Source organism: Diceros bicornis, chromosome 21 (genome assembly GCF_020826845.1).
Source record: "Diceros bicornis minor isolate mBicDic1 chromosome 21, mDicBic1.mat.cur, whole genome shotgun sequence".
Taxonomy (NCBI): domain Eukaryota; kingdom Metazoa; phylum Chordata; class Mammalia; order Perissodactyla; family Rhinocerotidae; genus Diceros; species Diceros bicornis.
In genome coordinates, this window is record NC_080760.1 from 48440295 (window position 1) to 48460697 (window position 20403).

The 20403-nt window shown below is 43.1% G+C and overlaps 1 protein-coding gene across 7 annotated transcripts in view; it reads right to left on the bottom strand.

Annotated features, from left to right (window-relative positions):
* ZFAT (zinc finger and AT-hook domain containing) overlaps window positions 1-20403 on the bottom strand; it is a 203333-nt gene that overhangs the window by 64037 nt on the left and 118893 nt on the right. For all 7 annotated transcript variants that reach the window (XR_009223314.1, XM_058564974.1, XM_058564978.1 and 4 more), the window contains exon 11: window positions 15000-15088. Coding sequence is in view for 6 of the 7 variants with exons in the window: in XM_058564974.1 (XP_058420957.1) it covers window positions 15000-15088 (89 nt within the window). In the remaining variant the exon portion in view is untranslated. The remainder of the gene's footprint in view (window positions 1-14999; window positions 15089-20403) is intronic.

The window sequence follows — 20403 nt, forward strand, 5'->3', positions numbered from 1 at the left end:
TTACCGGCCTGAGAGCACGAGGGTGGGACTTTGTTCCAGGTTCGGCCACGACAGGGACAAAACCAAGCCTGTGGCTAAGGATCCAGAGAGAAAAAGTCAGGTCTTCATATCGTTCAACAAGCACAAAGTCATCTCTGTTGTAAAATAAGGCCAGAGATAAATTAAACAATTTAAAAGAATAAATGTTTCAAAACCGTAGGGTACCACGAGTTCAAAAATGGCTTGCATTGAGGCAATTATCTCATCACAATAAATAACAGTAAATCAATCCACACTAATTGCTTTTCCAGCAAGAGCTTAGAAGACTCTTCAGTGTTCTCCGATTATTGATTTTTTTGTAATCGCCTGTGCTGTCAAATATGCAATATTCCCAGAGAATATACTATGCACTATTAGACAGACAGGATTTTAATTTAACGTAAGACAATCCAATTTCCTTTTTTTCCCCCTAAGTGCTTTAAAAACCTAAAATACAAGAAAGCTGAAGATGGCAGAAGAGGCTTTCAGCAGAGACATTTCAGTTCAAAACAGTTTAATAACTGGGCCCCTCTAACCACCACCTTCCCCACCCCATCATGGCCCTTCTTCCTCCTCACACACACACACACACACATGCTCAAAGGAAAAAAGAAAAAATGTGTACAATCTCAGATTCTTCACTTCCATGCAAAGTCAGAACCAAAAAACAAAACACACACCCCCAACTGAAACCCTACACTTCACTTCTTGCCCTCTTGGCCCTGTGGTTTGGTAATTTCCACTGAACTTGGAAAATGTTCGGCTGCTAAGTTTACTCTCAGTCAGCATGTTGCGTAAAGATTTTGCTTGAGTTTTGATAGCTAAACATATAACTGCAGGCTTATTTAATCAAGACAGCAAGGGGACAAAAGGACAAAGGGGCAAAAATGTCCCTCTGCTTGGCTTGAGAATGAGAAAGTGTCATGGATAGAGAGTAGCTTTGTCTACAAAGAGACAAGGATCAAAGTCCCAGCTTATCACTTACTAATTGCGTTCTTCTCAAGTTTGTTACTTAACTGGACTTTGGGCCTCAGTTTCCTCATCTGTAAAATGGGAATATCAATACCTAATTATAGGGTTTTTGAGGGCAAAAATAAGGTAACATACATAAAACACCTGCTGTAATGCCTAACACAGGGCTGTTATAAAAGGGACCCGTCCACTTCTCTTCTTTATTCTGATGCTAAATATTTAACTAAACATTCGCTCTTGTGGTAGAACTTTCTGATGGAAAGATGAAAGCATGTCCTGGGTGAGAGAAGAAGTTGTAGTAGAAATAAAGCAAGGGAGCCAGGAGCAATGCCAGACGACTCAGCATTCTCAGGGCTACTGAGAAGCTCAGACTGAGGGTTCACTTGAACTGTTTATAAATGTGTGGTTCCAAACATTCTGCTTATTTGAGATCATTTCTGTACTTTCACTCCCCTGCTCACTAAGTTTAGACTGACAACTAGCAGTAAACTACTGACACAGCCACATCCTGGCTGACCTCATCCAAACACACCCAATTTAGCATACAAGCCCCTTACACATCCTATGAGTTCAGCCGCCTGGAGTCCTCTTCATATGCAACTTGTTTCAGCTGCACGTGGACACATTAGGAATGCCTCTGGGACCCATTTCATCATCCGGAATGCAACGAGGGATTAGACTAACTCCCCTTGATTTGCGGATATGAGTCAACCAGAGAACTTTATGGTTGCTATAGGTTTTAAAACCCATAGGGTTTTACATGATAGGATAATATTATATTAACCCAATTAAAACATGGCTTTTAAAAAAATGACAGAGTTGGAATAATCAGTTAGCTGGTCTTCAGGGTTCCCACGGCACTTGGTATATAACTTTCTTAAAACAGTTAACAAACCTGCTCTTACTTCTTATGCTCATATGGCTCTCCCCAGACTCGTGAACTTGGCAGACAGAGGCCTGGCCTCATCCCAACATCCCCTGCCCCTGGCACAGTGCCTGACACACAGTGGGTGCACAGAAAAGATATGCTGAAGGAATGAGTAAACACTTCTGTTTTGCATCAAAAATTCAGATGAAAATTTAGTTCTTTACTTATACTTATGCTATCTCTTAAAATTCTAAATGTTAAACTGTGGTATCACATACTCCATATGGAATAGTTAGGAAAAGTTCGTCAATGATAATGAAATCAACGATTGCAATCTCCCTTACTTCTCACTAGTTGTGTCAAAATACTTTAGTTATGCAGATTTTAATTTGACAACGAGCAATACATTCCTCAGGCTTCACGATCCAAATTTCTGAGGATTTGATTGGTTTTAGATACATATCAAACAAATTAAATGTAAGTGTCTTTTCAAGATGACAGGCTGGCTGGTGTCCCTTTTGAAAGAACATACTCATACATCTAAAAGGTTTGTGGCCACAGAGAGAAGGCCAGCCCTCACCTGCTGAAAGCCAGGGCAGAGGAATGATCAGAGCTGTTTGTCAAACAAGCCCCGGCCTTGTTTCAGAAATGGAGAAGGCTAAACCAAGAAGGAAGGGTCAGCATTAAGTCACAGCGAACAGTTTCCAAAATGCACAGATTTTGAAAACTGCTGATTTCAGACTGAATTTTTTTTTTCTTTTGCAGACTAGCACGTTCACACCCGAATTTTTGACTTGCTTTCCAAAAGTCAGAAACCTCTTGGTGCACTTGGAGCCTCACAGACCAAAGACCCGGAGTGCAAACTCCCTCCAGCATCAGAGTCTTGTGACCAGTCTAAGCGCAATGCAAAAAACAGGCAGGAGGCAGTGACGAGGAGAGAATGACCCAGGGAGTGCAGGGCCAGCCCCCTGGTACAGGGAGATCAGATTCTGAAGCAGGGGCAGGTCCAGCACCGTTCAGGAGAGACATTCACTCTGTTAGAAGAAGGGGATTTATGAAGAACTCTCTACGGAAATGTACCTAGTAAAAGGTTCTCTGTGTTAAGCGACATATTTATGTGGTCAGGCATGTTTTAAAGGAATGTACCAAATCAGTGGAATTAGGTCACTCTGACTCTGTGAGCAAACAGAACACGCCACAGACAACAGAAATCTTAAACAAAGGCATGATAAGGAGAATGACACCATACAGATATGACAATCTTGAGATGAAAAAAAAAGGAAGAAACCGGGATAGAGTTTGGATAGAACTAACATTCAAGAAAAGGTGCCAAGCCCTCCTGTAAGCACTTACTACTCACCATCTATGGAGTGACAAGAGGCACTGCTTTATGCCCATGTTACAGAGAAGCTGCAGAGGTTAGGTGTCTTGTCCAAGGCCACACAGGTGGTGAGTGGCAAGGCTGGACTCTAAGATAGTCTGACCATAGAGCCATGATGCATCATGTCAAAAAAGGAAGGGCTTGCACTGTAAGATAAAAGGCTTAACCAAAGCTTCACACTGTTATTTATCCGACTGACACACTCCCGAGGGCCAGGAATCTCCCAGGTTCTCCCTGCCCTACCTGTGGGTGATGTCGCGTGGAGAAAACCCTCGCACGAGAACTGGCAGAGCTCCGGTGACTTTGAATCCACTTAGATTACTTGTGACAGCAGCAGTCTGCTGCCTCAATCCCCCTCCTTGCTCTTTACTTCCAGCCAAAACTTCTGCATGTCCAGAGCCCATGGGAGAGGAAGTCAACTTGAGCATTTACGGGGCACCCACTTTGTGCAGGTGCTGTGTTAGGCACTATCAGAATCACACGGGTGGGGCGTTTCTGCTTCCACTTAGGATATAGCAAATGACAACGGGCCACTGCTCCCACACTAACAACATGACACACCGTTTTCTTAAATCCATCAGACTGCTAAGGAGACAAAGAAACCTAAGTAACCAAATTCCAGAAAGGGACCAGCAGCACCTAGGAGAAAAGAGACCAGTGGCTGCCTTCATCCCGGGCATAGTGACCTATCAACCCTGCCCTGTGAAATGGGAAACTTCACCAAGTGCAAGGGGGCAGGGCTGAAGGCTGAGGGCCAGGTCAGGAGAGGAGAGAGAAATTCCACCCCAGCACCCAGGCACTGGGTCTTCACTGCAGACAAGGCAGCAAAGCCTCCTGGGCCAGAGCAGAAGAGGGGAGAGGAAGTCCACCAACAAACTTAAAAGTGAACAAAAGAATCCTTCACCATGCACTGCAGGCTCTCCTGAGGCTGGGCAGGGCAGGGCAGAGGTGGGAGAGAGCTCTCCCGAGGAGCAGAAAGCTGGAGAGAAACAGGACTGTCCCAGCAACCCAAAAACCTGACAGCTGGCCTGTAAACCTGATAGAGAGCCTGCGTGGCTTAGAAAGCCAGTGGCTGGGCTGTGGAACACAAAGTGATTTCTGGAGTCTCACTGTGCTCAGATGCCAAGCCCTGCTAAAAAGAAAGTCCTTACCATGTCCTCAAAACATTTAAAGACAGTGGAGAACCGACTCTAGAGCTGCAACAGAGCCCAGATTAGATTTACTCGTTCCTGTGCTGGGGGAACCCAAGCCTACTCCCAGGTTCAATGATTTGCTGGGGGGACTCATGGGACTCAGGACATAGTCATACTCACAGCTATAATTTCTTTCAGCAAAAGACCATAGAAAAATCAGCCAAGGGAACAGGCACATGGCGTGAAGTCCAGGGGAAACCAGGCACAGGCTTCCGACTCCCCCTGTGGAGTCACACAAGATACACTTAATTTCCAAGTGTGTGACAACAGGTGTGAAATGGTGACAGCCAGAGAAGCTGTGACAACAGATGTGAAAGGGTGACAGCCAGAGAGTTCCCAAGTTCCCAGATGCAAGCCGAGTGCTGAGCTTGCTCTCTAACGAGCTCAGTGTCCAGGGCTTTTATTGGGAACTGATCACATAGGCACTCTCTGCCTAGCACGTGTCAACACTCCAGACTCCTAGAAGGAAGCAGATGTTCAGCATTAACCACATTGTTCGCACAGTTGAGGCAACAGTAAACTCCTCTTATCAATGAGGGCAGTGAGAAGTCTTCTGATACCCAAGTTCCCAGATGCAAGCCAAGTGCCAAGCTTGCAAGCACGCCTTTGAAAGGACAGCAGTCAGGCCTGCCATACTAGCTGTCTTCTGTTCAGTCCCCCACGCTAATGCCCGATACAAAAAGAGGCATTTACTTTCCTATGTCCAATTATTATTTACCTCAGTCTCTACTGATCTTTCACAATATTACCTAGCACTCAATTGAAAATGATGAGACATACAAAGAAGCAAGAAAAAATGATTCTAAATCAAGAAAAAAAAGTCAAAAGAAACTGATGCACAGATAGCTCAGACGTTGAAACTATTACACAGAAACATTTAAATAATGATGATAAATATGTTAAAGGCTCTAATGGAAAAATGTGCAAACAGATGATAAATTTTAGCAAAACAAATAAAACCATAAAAAAGAACCAAATGAAAATGCTAGAAATAAAAAGAAAAATCAGAAATGAATAATTCATTTGAGTATCTAAATAGTAGATTTGACATATCACAAAAAAGACAAGTAAACTTAAAAAAAGATGACTAGAAATCATATAAACTGAAACACAGAGAAAGAAGAATTAAAGAGAGAAAGAGACCAGCTGCATGCTGTGAGATATCAAACAGCTTAATATACAAGGTATTCTAGTCCCAGAGGAAAAAGAGAGAATAAATGCACCAGAAGAAATATTTCAAGAGATAATGGCTGAGAATGGTCCAAAACTGATGAAAGATATCAACCCACAGATCCAAAAGCTCAGCAAACCCCAAGCAAGGTAACACTAGGAAACCACCCCTAAACTTACTGATGTCAATATGATGAAAACCAAAGACAGAGAAAAAAATCTTAAAACCAGACAGAGGGAAAAGAACTATCATATATAGGGGGAAACGGTAAGGATTAGAAATAATGAAGGACAAAAAGTAATGGAACAACATCTTTAGAGTGATGTCCCCTTACAGACCCATAATCATCAAAATATTCTTTAAAAATGAAGACAAAGAATTTCCAAACAGACAAAAGCTCAAAAGATTCAATCCAGCAAACTGGCATATAACAAATGCTAAAAAGAAGTTCTCCTATCTAAAGGAAAATTTATCAGATGGAAGCCCAGTCCTCCAAGAAAAAAATAAAGAATGCCAGAAAGGTTAAATATGTAAGTAAATATAAAAGACTTTTTTAAAACTATATTTTCATATGTATATTTTAAATGTCTTTAAAATACTGACTATTTAAAACAAGAAATAATAACACTGTGTTGAGGTGTTTATAACATAAATAGAAGTAATATATATAACAATGAGCACAAAGGGGATGAGGGGAATAATATGAATTACAGTGTTTCATGGCTCTTACACTGTTGATGAAACAGTATATTTGGAGCTAGCTAGAATATGCAATGCATAATGCCAGATGAATAGTGTAATGTTTACAGCAACCACTAAAAAGAAAAGACAAAAAAAAGGTAGTTAAGAAGTCAACAAATCCCAATTTAAGGATATGCTATAAAATACCTGACCAGTAGTCCTCAAAACTGCCGAGGTCATCAAAAATAGGGAAAGTCTAAGAAACTGTCACATCCAAAAGGAGACTAAAAAGACATCATGACTAAATGTAATATGATGTGCTAATGAGATCAAGGAACAGAAAAAAGACATTGGGGGAAATCTGAATAAAACATGAACTGTAGTTAATAATAATGGATTAATATTGGTTCATTAGTTGTAGCAAATGTACCACATGAATGTTAGATGGTAACAACAGGAGAACCTGGGTGTGGAATATATGGAAACTCTCGGTATTATTGTCACAATTTTTCTATAAATCTACAACTGTTCTAAAATAAAAAGTTTATCTGAAAAACAAAATTTCTACTCTGAGGGGAAAAAGTCAATAGAGGAGATAAAATGGAATATTAAAAAATATTTGATTCACTCAAAATAAGCCAGAAAAGAAGAAAGGAGCAAAGAACTGACATGACAGATAGAAAACAAACACCAAGATGGTACTTTTCAAATAAGACATGTCAAAAATTACATTAAATGTAAATGGACTAAGCACATCAATTACAGGGCAGTGATTGTTAGACTGGTTGTGTGCACGCGCGCGCACACACACACACGCACACACAGGCACAAACGAGATTCAGCTATATGCTATTTACAGGAACACACTTTAAATATAAAGACTCAGACAGGACCTTTCCTTCACTGAGTTCAAAACCCAGTACAGTGGCTGGCAGATTATGGAGCTGTGGAGCCCCTCCATCAGAACCACATGGAAATGTGTTGGAGTCAAGAATGCAAGGTTGGCCTCCAGGCTTACTGAAAGCATCTCTGGGTTTGGGAACTCATTATTTGTACATTTATCAAGCTCTCATGGTAGTTCTGAGGTTGACTAAAGTTGAAGAAGACCTAATCTGGTGGGAACGGTAACAAGAGGACAGAACTGTTCCCATTAAGAAGAAAGACTCCCAGCTCTCATCAAAGAAAGACCAAGTCTGAGATCCTCCCAGCACCTCCTCCCTGGGGCTGGCCTGCACAGGGCTGATGGTCTAAGTCTGCCCCAAGCCATGGGGACACATTCCTTCTGGTCTGCTCCCTGAAATCAACCCCTCTTTCTAAAAGTAGCCCTTGAAATAATGATATCATTGTTCTCATTTTCCAAATAAGGAGCAGCTCAAAAGGCAAAAGATCAAAATCCCCGAAGTTCACTTAGTAAGTAGTGGCATCAAGATTTTGACCCTTATCTGCCTAACTCTAGAGCCATAAACAACAATAAAAGGAAAATAACATCAACATCTAAAAATATATAAAAGGAAAACATAATACTTGGAAAATATTTAGAATGAGTGATTTGCAAACATAAATTTAATCTCATTAAAAAAACAATAAACCATGATCAGGTTGATTTATAATCCTTGCTTTGTTTCTTTTAGGAATTGGAGTCATTTTTAAGAGACAGCAGAGGAATAAAGAACCAACATCTTTTGATCATCTACCTTGCTCCACCCCCACTATTCATGCAATGGTATTTCTTTTGACATCTTCAACACCAGAAGACAGATAGTACCATCAGCATTTTATAGATAATAAAACGGTACAAAGAAGTTAAATAACACAGGCTGCAAGTGGCACAGCCAGGATTTGAACCTGAGTCTGTCTGCTTCTAAATCCTGTGTTTTTCTACGAGACCTCACTGCTCTCAGAGATTTTCAAGTGCCAACCAGAATCTCAGTGAATTCCAAAAGGCAATTTGTCACTACCTTCACAGGATGATGTCATAGATGATACACATGATTATCCACTTTGACGTTGGCTAATTTCTAAAATATCATTTTTATTTACAGTTTTGCTTTTTACTTAAATTACCTGAACAGGTAAAACATTCAGTTCACCCAGTTCAAAAATTACATACAGAGAAAAGTCTCACTCGCAGCCCTGACCTCCCCTCTACCCAGTTCCAACCCTCACCACCACAACAGCAATGTTTCTTTGTTTATTTTGGGTATATGCTTCCAGAGGCTTTAAAGCAAACATAAGTAAATGCAAATATATCTTTGCCTTTCTATACATCAAATGCAGCATACTATATTCTGTTCTAAATCTTACTTTTTGCACTTCATTATGTATCTTAAATATCTTTCCGAAGAAGTAAATTGAGAGCTCCCTTACTCTTTTTAGCTACACAGCGTTCTGTGGTTTGGATGCCCCAGTGTTTACTTAACCCTTTCTCTATTCATGAATATTTCAGTTGTTTCCAATGAATAACCCTGCACGGTCATCATTTTGTACATCTGCAAGTATATCTGTAGGATAAATTCTTGCATGAGGCATTGCTGAGGCAAACAATATATGCATTTGCGATTTTGATAGATTCTGCCAACCTGACCTCCACAGGGGTTGTAACCTATTACATTCCCAATGATGATACCTAAGAATGGCTCTTCACCACAGCTTCACCAACAGAGTGTGCTATCAAATTTCTGAGTGTTTACTCATCTGATAAGTGAAAAACGATATCTTAGTGTGGTTTTCCTTGATTTTTTTTTTTTTATTATCAGTGTGGTTAGGCATCTTATCATATACCTAAGAGCTAATCCCTTCTCTGTAAACTTTATATCCTTGCCTATTTTTCAGTTGGGCTACTGGTAGCAGTTTATTTTTAATGTGAGATTATCATTCATAAAAATAAGACAAATATTAAAAAACATCATATGAATTCTGGCTGTTCAATCAATATTTTTTTCTTGGATTTTGAAAAATATTACCTCAAAGTACCATTCTCAGGCTTTGATTATCTAACAAGTACACTAAGAGAAATCTAGAATAGTTTCCTAGAATGACTGGGTGGATCAAGTTAGCAAGCAACCTGGGGAGGGAGGTAGAATGACCCCAAATCAGCTAAAATGGTAGATCTGTAGAAATCATTTTTATATGGGGTTGTGACGCAAGCCCCAACTTGACTTTCTTCTGACTCTCATCTATTTCCCTCTTCTCCTTTCCGCCCCTACCCTCCTCTACCCTCCCTGTCCTTCCTCTTCTTCCATCTTCTTTTTCTCTCCCTCTCCCTCTCCCTCTCTCTCTTCCCTTCTCCCCCATCAGCACCTCCCACCTCAACCTCAATGTGTCTCATGACAGGAAAGAAAACAACACATCTCTGCTTTTCAAAATCAGTAATTATAGCCTAATTTCACAGCTTGTATGAACCTCAGTGAAATGAACATATCTCTCTCAAACTTAGTATGTAATGATATATATTAGGCTAGCACAAAGAAGTGCCCTCTTTAAATAAATGTCCCTTTTAAATGAAAAGATAAAACTTTATTTAAAAATAAAGTTACTCAAGAGAATGAAGGGATAAGCTACAGACTGGGAGAAAATATTCACAAAGACATATTGGATGAACGACTGTTATGCAAAATATTAGAAGAACTCTTAAAACTCAACAGTAAGAAAATGAACAACCCAAGTGAAAAATGATACCTGAACAGACACCGCACCAAAAAAGACATACAGATGACAAGCAAACATACAAAAAGACACTCCACATCATGCGTCATGAGGGAAGTGCAAATTAAAACAACAATGTGAGAGATACCACTACCCGCCTATTACTATGGCCCAAATCCAGACACCAACAACACCAAACGCTGGCGAGGACATGGAGCAACAGAGACTCTCACTCACTGCTGGTGGGGATGCAGCATGGTGCAGCCACTGTGGAAGACAGTTTGGTGGTTTCTTACAAAACTAAACATATTCTTACCATACAATCCAGCCATTGCACTCCTTAGTATTCACCTAAAGGAGTTGAACACTTATGTCCACACACAAACTTGCACGCAGATGTTTACAGCAGCTTTATTCATAATTGCCAAAACTTGGAAGCAACCAAGATGTCCTTCAGTAGATGAATGGATAAATAAATTGTGGTACATTCAGAAAATGGAATATTATTCAGCACTAAAAAGAAATGAGCTATCAGGCTATAAGAAGATACAGAGGAATCTTAAATGCATATTACTAAGTGGAAGAAGTCAATCCAAAAAGGCTATACACTGTAGGATTCCAACTATATGACATTCTGGGAAAGGCAAAACTATGGAGACAGTGCAAAGATCAGTGCTTGCCAGGGGTTAAGGGGGAGGGAGAGATGAAGAGCTGTAACACAGAGGATTTTTAGGGCAATGAAACAAATCTGTACAACACTATAATGGTAGATACACAACATTACACGTTTGCCCAAACTCACAGAATGTTACACCACTAAGAGTGAACTCTAAGGTAAACTATGGGCTTTGGGTGGTAACAATATTCAGCATAGGTTCATCAATTGTAACAAATGTACCAGTCTGGTCGGGATGTTGAAAATGCGGGAGGCTGTATGGGGGGGTCGGGGGGGGGGCCTGTGCCAGGTAGTATATGGGAAATCTCTGTACTTTCCTCTCAATTTTGCTGTGAACCTAAAACTACTCTAAAAATAGTTTATTAAGTAAAAAAAAAGAGAGATAAGACTGGTAAAATCCAAATAAGGTCTGTAGTTTGATTAATAGCAGTGTACCAAAGTCAATTTCCTAGTTTTGATAACATACTATGGTTAAAGAAGACGTTATCGTGGGGGGACAGTGGGTGATATGTACACAGGAACCTTGCAAGACTTTTTGTAAGTGTAAAATTATTTCAAAATAAAATTAAAAAAAATAAAATAAAGCCACTTTTTATTAATGTAAAAGAAGACTGTCACTGAATCAACCAGCCCTGTAACTGAGAACACGTCTATGAACAGAGTGATGGGTCCATACGAGCCTCACAGACAGAACTCCACAAGGTGGCCCCGCCTATTGATCACACCGCCTGACAGAACAGTGAGTGGGCCTGTTTATTTGTAAGAAAACAAAGAGGTGAGCAGCCAGGCTGAGGGAAGAAGCCTCTTTTTGTTGAGAGGCTCCTGGCTCAGCAGCAGTTCCTCTTGCCCGAGCACCTTCTCCGGCACTTCTTTGAGACCGACAGTGCCAGTTCCACCCTAGGGAACGCACTGTAATTACAGCTGCAAGAAGCGCACATGACACCTTCACTTTGTGTGAATTCTTGCTGGTTTGATGGGCTTCACCCAGTGTTTTATAGTCCCTTAGATTTTAAGAATGACACAAAAATGCTTTTGGCATGAAGATGTCCATTGTAGGGTTACTTATAACAGCAAAAACTGGGAATGACCAAATGAGGGGACTGGTTAACTAAACTATGATACTCATCCTTAAGCAGCCACTAAGAGTAGTTCATAAATATATTTTCATGAAATGAGAAAATGCCTATGAAATGATGATGAATAAAAAAGGCCATACTTACAATGCCTACAGCATGTAGGCTCTCCAGCCCTGCCTTCGACTGGGAGGATACTCTAACTCAGAAGTGAAGTATTCTTAGGAAACCATATGGCCAATCATCGAACCACATTCTCTAATAGAGCTTTATCAGCAGTAAAGATGACGTTTTAATAGCCATCAAAAAATGCTCACTTACAGTATGACCTCAATCATGTCTTAAAAAACAATATATCAAAAAATTCTATAAGGAAAGGGACCAAAAAGGAATTTCCAAATCTTATTTAGTGAAGACATATTAATTTTATTTTTAAAATAAATATATAAATAAAAACATGTAATTTAAAAAGGCAATGCAGGCATTTGCCCTTATTGCAGTGTTAAGTGACACAAATTATATGTTGTAAATCATAGATCTAGATCTAGAAAAGCAAATTGGTTTCATCTTGTAAGCCAACTGCAACAGATTAGTGTGTCTGCCCAAAGATTCTGAGGCCTCATCTAGGATTAGTGAAACAGAGAGGCTCGATTTCTTAATAATGTTTGCTGCCGGTATAAAAAGGGAGTGTGAGAGCAGCCATACCATGTATTTTCTGATTTTGATGAAAATTTTCTACCACAGAGCAGATGTGAAAGGAAGAAAAAAGAGCACAGGCAGTACGCAGAATAATGCCCCCCACACGTGGAAGATGTCCATGTCCTAATCCCCTGGAACCCTACATGGCAAAAAGGAACTAAGACTACAAGTGGAATTAAGGTTGCTAATCATATGCTCTTAAGGTAAGGACAGTACCCTGAGTTTTTCAGGTGGGCTCACTGTAATCACAAGGGTCCTTACACGTGGAAGAGGGAGGCAGAAGAGAGTCAGAGAAGGAGATACGATGAAGGATGCTGTATTGCTGGCTTTGAAGATGGAGGAAGGGGCCACGAGCCAAGGAATGCGGTTGGTCTCTAGAAGCCAGAAAATGTGAGGAAATGGATTTTCTCCTAGAGCCTCCAGAAACAACACAGCCCTGCCATCACCTTGACTTTAGTTCAGTGTGACCGTGTTGGAATTCTGAACTACAGAACTATAAGATAATAAACCTGCGTTGTTTTAAACTACTGAGTTGGGGGTAATTTGTTGTGGCAGTAATAGAAAATTAATACAGGGGAGGGCAGAGAGGAAAGAGAAAGAGTATTTACTCCTTAGGACAAGGGTGGTTGGCAGGAATCCATTTCATTTTGCCATGTCAGTCCCAGTTAACTGAGAAACACTACTTAAACTAACTTATACTAGAAGGGTACCCTAAGCTGTGGGAACAGAGAAGCCAAGGTTTGACTTGGCGGTTCTCACTCAGCCCTGAATCTCTTCCCAGCAGAGGTAACACTCAGCAGGCAGGACGCCTAAATCCACAGGGAGCCCACGGGAAACCGGCCATGACCCAAGGTCCAGCTTAGCTCAGCAGCTCCCGATGTCCAGCGGTGGACAGCAGCCGTGTGACCACAGGAAAAAGCTGGGATCTGCATGTGAGAGTGACACCTTCAATAGACCCAACCCAAATCCATTTCTTCTGCACATAAACCAAAAACTCCACAAATCTTAGAAAGAACACAACGAGGATCACAGAGCAGACAGACTGTTCAGCTGTGTCTGGTTAGGAAAGGAAAGTGTTCCACACTGAAAACCAAGGAATAAATGAAAATAATTAACCTCACTGGGTCTAAGTTTTTCATCTATAAAGTGAGAGTTGCCTTAGCTCTCTGTCCTCTAGTCCTTTAACTGCATTAGTATAAGAAGATCTAGCATCCCCCAAAGAAACTCATCTATGAGCTGTGAAATGTGAAATAAAGCTCTTAATTTCAATTATGTACAAAATATGCATAACAATGAAGAACCTCCGCGGCTGCAACACTCCCACCAGGCGACACGTGGGTCTCACCTAAGAAACACAGGTTCAATACAGACATTAAAGCAGCTACAGGTACAACATCCTCAGTTTTCCCAATTTCCCTCTTTCTGCCCGCAACGAGTAACTGAGAAGACATAGCGAGACACGTTCGGGCGAAACGTTCGGGCCAAGGACTCACAGACGAGGGCCAAGTCCCCGCTCCCTCACTCCCTGGATATTGAAAGCACATCTGCCCTGAACCGCTCTGAGCCACTTGGTTTCTTCCCTACAAGAGGAGAGATCAGGAGAACTCATCTCTCACAAGGCTGTTCTGACCATCAGATGAACTTGTCAATGGGGAGGGTCCTTGCCACCACAGAAGTGGTGACAGCACACACTGGTCAATATTACAACGGTGACTGAAATCCATGGATGTGGTCGTGGCAGAAAGACTAAGGGGTGATCAGTCAACTTCAGGTTCAGGTTCTTCACTTGTCAAACAGGGACAAGAACATCTGCTGTGGGGAGATCTGAGGTGAGGGGTATGAGGCTCCTGGCACAGTGTGGGCATATAGTAGATGCTCAATAAACGCAACCACTGAGTGTGGTGACCAATGGTCCCTTCCACATCCCACCATTTTCTGGGAGTTAGCAGTGGACACAACTTCAGCAAACATTTTAGAACATCATGTTTCCCGCTTCCATGAGTATATGCCAACATCATCAACTCTAAGGGTCAAGTTGCCAAGTGCCAAGCAGAATTCTTTATTAAACAAATTCACTGGACCACGGTTGTTGTTTTCAGTAATTGCCCATAAGCAGTGGCCAAGCGGATACGACCACCTACACCACAGAAACATCAGTTAGAGGTACTAAAAGAATACGAAGAGCCACCATCTCCCAAGTACCTGCTAGATGCTGGGCACTGTTGTGGGCACTCTGACCACCATCTCCAGCTCTTACACCAGCCTGCCAGGTGGCTCATCACACCTGTTCTATCAGGTGATTTACCCGAGGAGTCCAAGAGCTGAAAGCACACATACTGCCCCGAAAGCCCGCACTCTTTCCTCTAAATCACTGCAGGTTTTTATGGTAAGAATGTGCCTTTCTCTAGCCTGCATGCTCTTACACACTGTTTCTGGACTTGGTTCCCAAAGTACAGAGAAACGCTACACTTCTAGAAGGAGAGAGCACGGAGTCAACTGATGCCTAAGGGGCCCAAAGTGAAGGGAATACCAAAAATAATGCAAGGATGCTCTCTCCATCTTCATTTGAAAAGTGATGGCTTTCCAGCTCGAACACCCGCCCCACCTCCCGAGCCCTCTTACCTTGAAGGAGGCGTGCTGCTCCATGTGCCGCAGCAGCTGTGGCTTCTGGGCCGCCGTGTAGTCACATACCGTGCACTTAAACTGCTTCCCTGGAAAGAAGGGAGGACAAGGTCAGCATCGTCAGGCTAACAGCTCCCACGTGTGAATGAATTGCCAGGCCCGGAGCCAGATACACCAAGATGCCCCTTGCCATCCAGGTGTCCAGATTCTCAGAGGCAAAGCAGCAAGAAAGTGCACAGACTCGAGGGAGCCTGCTCAGTCTACCACAGGTGGGAACGGAAGGGGGCTGGCCATGGTGGGAGAGGAACAGCCAGCTCCTCAGGGGCGGGGGTGGGGATGCCACGAGCAATGACAAGTGGGCAGGCTCCTAAAGAAAGAGTAAGGGTGTGTCCAGCTGACTAGTGGAAAGAAGCATAGAAGGAGAGGGGTGCACATGGGTGACAGCACAGAGGTATGGACCCCAGGGTGGTCAGGAAAGTGGAGCAGCTGGATCTTCCTTCCGGCACCTAAAGTGAGGTCTGGTGAGAGTCAAGAGCTGACCCTGGAGAGGCTGTGGGGCCAGTACATCAAGGCCTGCAGCACCTCACTGGGAGCCTGGGCATTATCTTGAGAGCCAGGAGAATCTGCAGAATGCCATTCGGCCAGGGAGTGTTTTGGAACTCCCAACTCCGGCAGGAGTGTACAAGGCAGATTGGAGGGGATGCTAGAAAGAAAACTACAGAGAAATGCAAAATCTTCCTCTTTTTAGAGGATTAATGTTTTATCAATATGTAAACATTCAATAACGGATGAACAGGCACACATGTTAAAACACATTATGGACATACAGGGCACACTACATTTTTTACCCCCCGATAAGCATAAGTAAAACCTCAACTTGTAATAATGCAAACATGTGCAACAAAATATAAATATGACCTACTTCTCATAGCAGCAAATGGTTCCCCAAGCAGCTTCTAATGGTACAAGCCTCCTCCGGGAACCACGACCACAGCCACTGCACGTGGTATCACAGGAACGCGGGCTCCTTCTGGGGACCTCTCACAACATTCCTTTTCAGACAAGCTGGGTGAAAAGGTTGTCTATCTCTGCAGCCTCCACACTCCCTTCCTATGCACTCTTGAGCCCAACAAAAACTGGCTGATGGCACCAGCTCACCCTAAAACCTGTCCTCACCAAGGTGAACTCCATGACGCCAGGCCAGCAGCAGATTCCAGTCCTCATTTTACTGGACTTGACTGCCCATGGCTCTGCTAACAGGCCGTGCTCTGGAAATCCTCTGCTCCTCTGAATCCACCACACTCCTGCCTCCCTGGGCTCTCTGACTCTTTGTTCTGAGTATCCTCAAGGCATTCTCTCCCATCTACATCTTTTATACACTGATGTTGCACAATATTTCACCCCACACTCCTATTCTTCTCCTTCCACAAGCATCCTTGCCCATAGCTGTCCCCGGGGGCTTGTGTAAATGTTGATGCCAAGATCCACATCTTCTACTCTTATTTTGTTACATTCTTCTACATCTTCTACCCTTCTTTGAAGCTGAGATTTGAGTATCCAACTGTCTGCTGGACTGCTGCCTAGCTGTCCCACATGTTCTTAATTGGGCTCATTATTCTACCCATCAAATGGGTTCCACCTCCAGCCTTTCCACTTTATCACCCACCTGATCACGCAAGTCAGAGACCTGGCAGCCTTCCTCAACATCTCCATGACTCTAACCTCACTCATCACATTTTTTCAGCATCTGATTTCATCTCCTAAATATTTCTCTGTTTCTAATACCTCCACCCTGGTTTCGACCATCCTCACTTCTTTCTTGCACAACAAAAGCCTGTGAACTGGTTTCCTTGCCTTCAGGTAACCCTCCCATCCATCATTGATCCATTAATTATCCATTCATCTATCATCCATCTACCATCAATCCATCAACCACTAATCCAACTATCATCCATCCATTCTCTATATGTACATACATCCTGATGCCCCATCCTCCATCCAGATGATCTAACACATAAACTCTCCCATGGCTCTTCTTGCATAACCCACCAATGACTCCAACTACAGAACAAAGCTAAACTTCCAGAGTACAGCACAGAAGGCCCTCCAGAACCAGAACTAACTCTCCCTGCATGATTCCTCTCTCTGACTTCCTGTTTTGCCTTCCCCTCTGTACGTTAGGCTCTGTGACACAGAACTCCTTGAGTTCTCAGAACATTCTGCCTTGCCTTTGCAGTCTCAGAACCCCGAGTCTTTGCTAACATGCACTATGCTTGAGATGCACTGCCTCTCAGCATCTGGCCATTCTTCACTTTAACTCAAAACTCAAGGTGAACAACATCTCTGGTACTGGGGCTCAGAGCCAGCCCCCTCTGCACGCCCCCACACACTCTCCACATACTTCTCTCCATGCCCTGACTCTGCAGCACTGTCATCACCTGTTCACAAGCCTGGGGCTGCCACTGACTGCCCACAGGCAGGGACCATGTCTTACTCGTCTTGGCATCCCCAGTGCCTGAGGGCATGGCACATACTGAACGTATTCCGTGCATTTTACTGAACTGAACTCGGCAAGAAACAAAACGGAAATTTTACACATCTTACACGAATAACACTTTCAATAGGAGCAGCAAAAGGGAAACAACAGTATCAATATATTCATACTATAATTGCACCTGTCATTCTAGGTGAAGGAGCCCCAATTCTAGATTCTATTAATTCTGGCAGTCCAAAGCATGAGGAAAACTTTTTCCCATGAAAGGCAGACAAGTCATAATTAGAGAGCAATTAACACTTTTTCTTAAATACAGCATCATCTTTTTTCCAACATAAGGCCACACATTTCTACACATCTTCCACATAATCTTGGCCACCCACACTTCTCCAGTGATTTGTGGCTCATATAAATACACTATTACTGTGTCAGGCAGCCTGAGCAAAATGGTGTGGGTTCTTCACCGCCATAGTGGAGGGAGGAAAGTGGATATAACCATTATCCAAGTTGATAAATATTTTGTCACTCATTATCAATACACTTGGATCAAAGAGTAAAAGATTAAGTGCTAAGACGGAGTCCTGAAATGAATAAATGGAGTTGCCTTGTTTGAGACAAAGAGCCAGCCTTTTATGGATATACTCCCGAGGCTCTGCAAGAGACAAGGAAAGAGGCAGCTCCTCAAAGCCATCCCTCACCGAGGCATCAGAGCTCTAGCAATAAATATTACAAATGTTTTCAACGACCACTGACAGCCCCTACCAAACAGGCCTGGGAGAGGACTGGACATAATTTTTTGCTGCCTAGTTAAAATAATGCAATGCAGATTCATGACTAATGATAAAAGTGCAATGCTTTGAGACTGTCAGATTGTTCTCTATCAAGATTCTCCTGAGAATTACTGCGAGAGCCGACTGGAAAACCTAATCTTTACTCGAGTTTAGAGTGACCTCAAAGGGCTGGCAGATGAATATCAATGGCTATATGTAGATGCGGATCACACAGCATCCCAGGAAAAGAAAAGAACAATTACAGAGGAAAAAAGAGGTTGATTTGTTTTTACAACTTAATTCATTTTTCACACAACATACCTGCCTGGCTCTACCTTCTGAGCTACCGGCCATCAGCAGCTGTGCTGTGACTTGATGTGTACCATCTCACCCATGCACCCCAAAGCCGGGGGAGTAGGCAGTGTCACCCCTTTTATGGATGAGGAACCAAGATCAAGAATCTGAGCAACCTGTCAGGTCATGGAGAGAGAGAGAGAGAGACACAGGGCTGCTCAGACACAGGACTGGCAAGCACCTGAAAAGCAGCCCCCTGAGACAAGAGGCTGAGGGTACACATGGGCAACCCAGCAGTGGACCCTTCTCCACCGCAGCCACTCGGGAGAGCTGAGGCAGGACCCCACAAGTCCCATTGCTTTGACCTCCCTGATACTTCTGGGACCATCCACGGACAGGTCTAATGAAGCCAGCCTAAGATAACACACCTGAAAACAGAAAGAATAAAGACAGAGCAGGGGAAAGTGCTTGTAAAATTCTGTAAAGTGTAAGCAGTTATAATATGTATTCAAAGAGTTTATAGAAGCCTTCCCTCATCCTGCCCCCAGCAACCTCTCTCACCTTGTCTCCACCCAGAGGAAAGCTTGAACACCTTACAACGGCTGCAGGACCCTCTGAGCTCATGCACTACCCTCCCCACCCCCATCCATGCACACAGTAGGCCCACTCCACCCCCAGGCCTTTGTATTTGCTGTCCCCAGGGCCTAGGGTGCCCTGCCCAGATGCCCCCAGGCTCTGCTGGCTCATTCCCCTCAAGTCTTCATTCAAATGTCATCTTCTCACTGAATCCTTGAAGACTGTCCTATTTAAAATTACAGTCCCCATCCCCTTTACTGATTCACTTTTATCATTCCTCATCTTGTAACATTTTCATATTGAAACGGAATCATTTCACATTCATATTTTAATTTTCATACCTCAACTTTCTCAATATTTAAGATATTTTCATATCTCCATTGTAAGAGACCATATATTTTATTGGTTTATTCTGTTTATCGTTTAGCTTCATGACAGTGGGTTTTGCTTTCATTGCTGTTTGTACTGTCCACTGCTGTGTCCAAAGTGCCTAATCACCCAAGTGGCTCATTAATTCATCTTTGGTTGGTCCATCTGGCACCCTCGCTGGGCTGCAGGTACTCTGGGCACAGGGACAATACACTTCTCACTCCACGTCCTTGTGCTCAGCAGTGAGCGCGTGCTGGCTGTAAGGCTAGCAGTAAGTTACAGAAGCGTCCCAAGGGAATGTCTGCTCAGCCACACTCGCTCTCCCTCCCATAATCACCAAGATCACACAGGGCACCCTTAGAGCTTGCCATGTGGCCCTGCCCATCATCTCCCACCCCCAGCCTCAGGTGACTAGACCGTGGTGGACAACTGACCCAAGGGGAGTCAGGGATTTGAATTGTCTGGATCTGAAGCATGGAACTCAGGAGCTGTTGGTAATTATATTTTCACCCTGTGGATTAAATAAGTAAACAAGCCAATCTGCAGGGGGTAGAGCAGCAAAGAGAGACAGAGAGAGGACATCAGAACGAAGGAAGGAGACAAGCAAAGGTGAATGAGAAGACAGTCACCAGGCTGGCTGGGTTCATTGACTCAGCACGCATGAGTGGGCCAACGTGTGCCAGGACCACACCTGACCTACAGCACAGCAGACAACAGAGCCCCTGCCTCACGGAGCTCATTGCCTAGATGGACAAGAAGCAGGCACACAAATAAATAATTACAGATTACAACCAAGCTACAAAGGAATCAGGGTGACATGGTAGAGGACGGGGTGTGGCCATGGGGCTAGATTGTGAGGGAAGGCCTCTGTGAGGAAGTGACGGTCAAGCTAAGGTGGAAG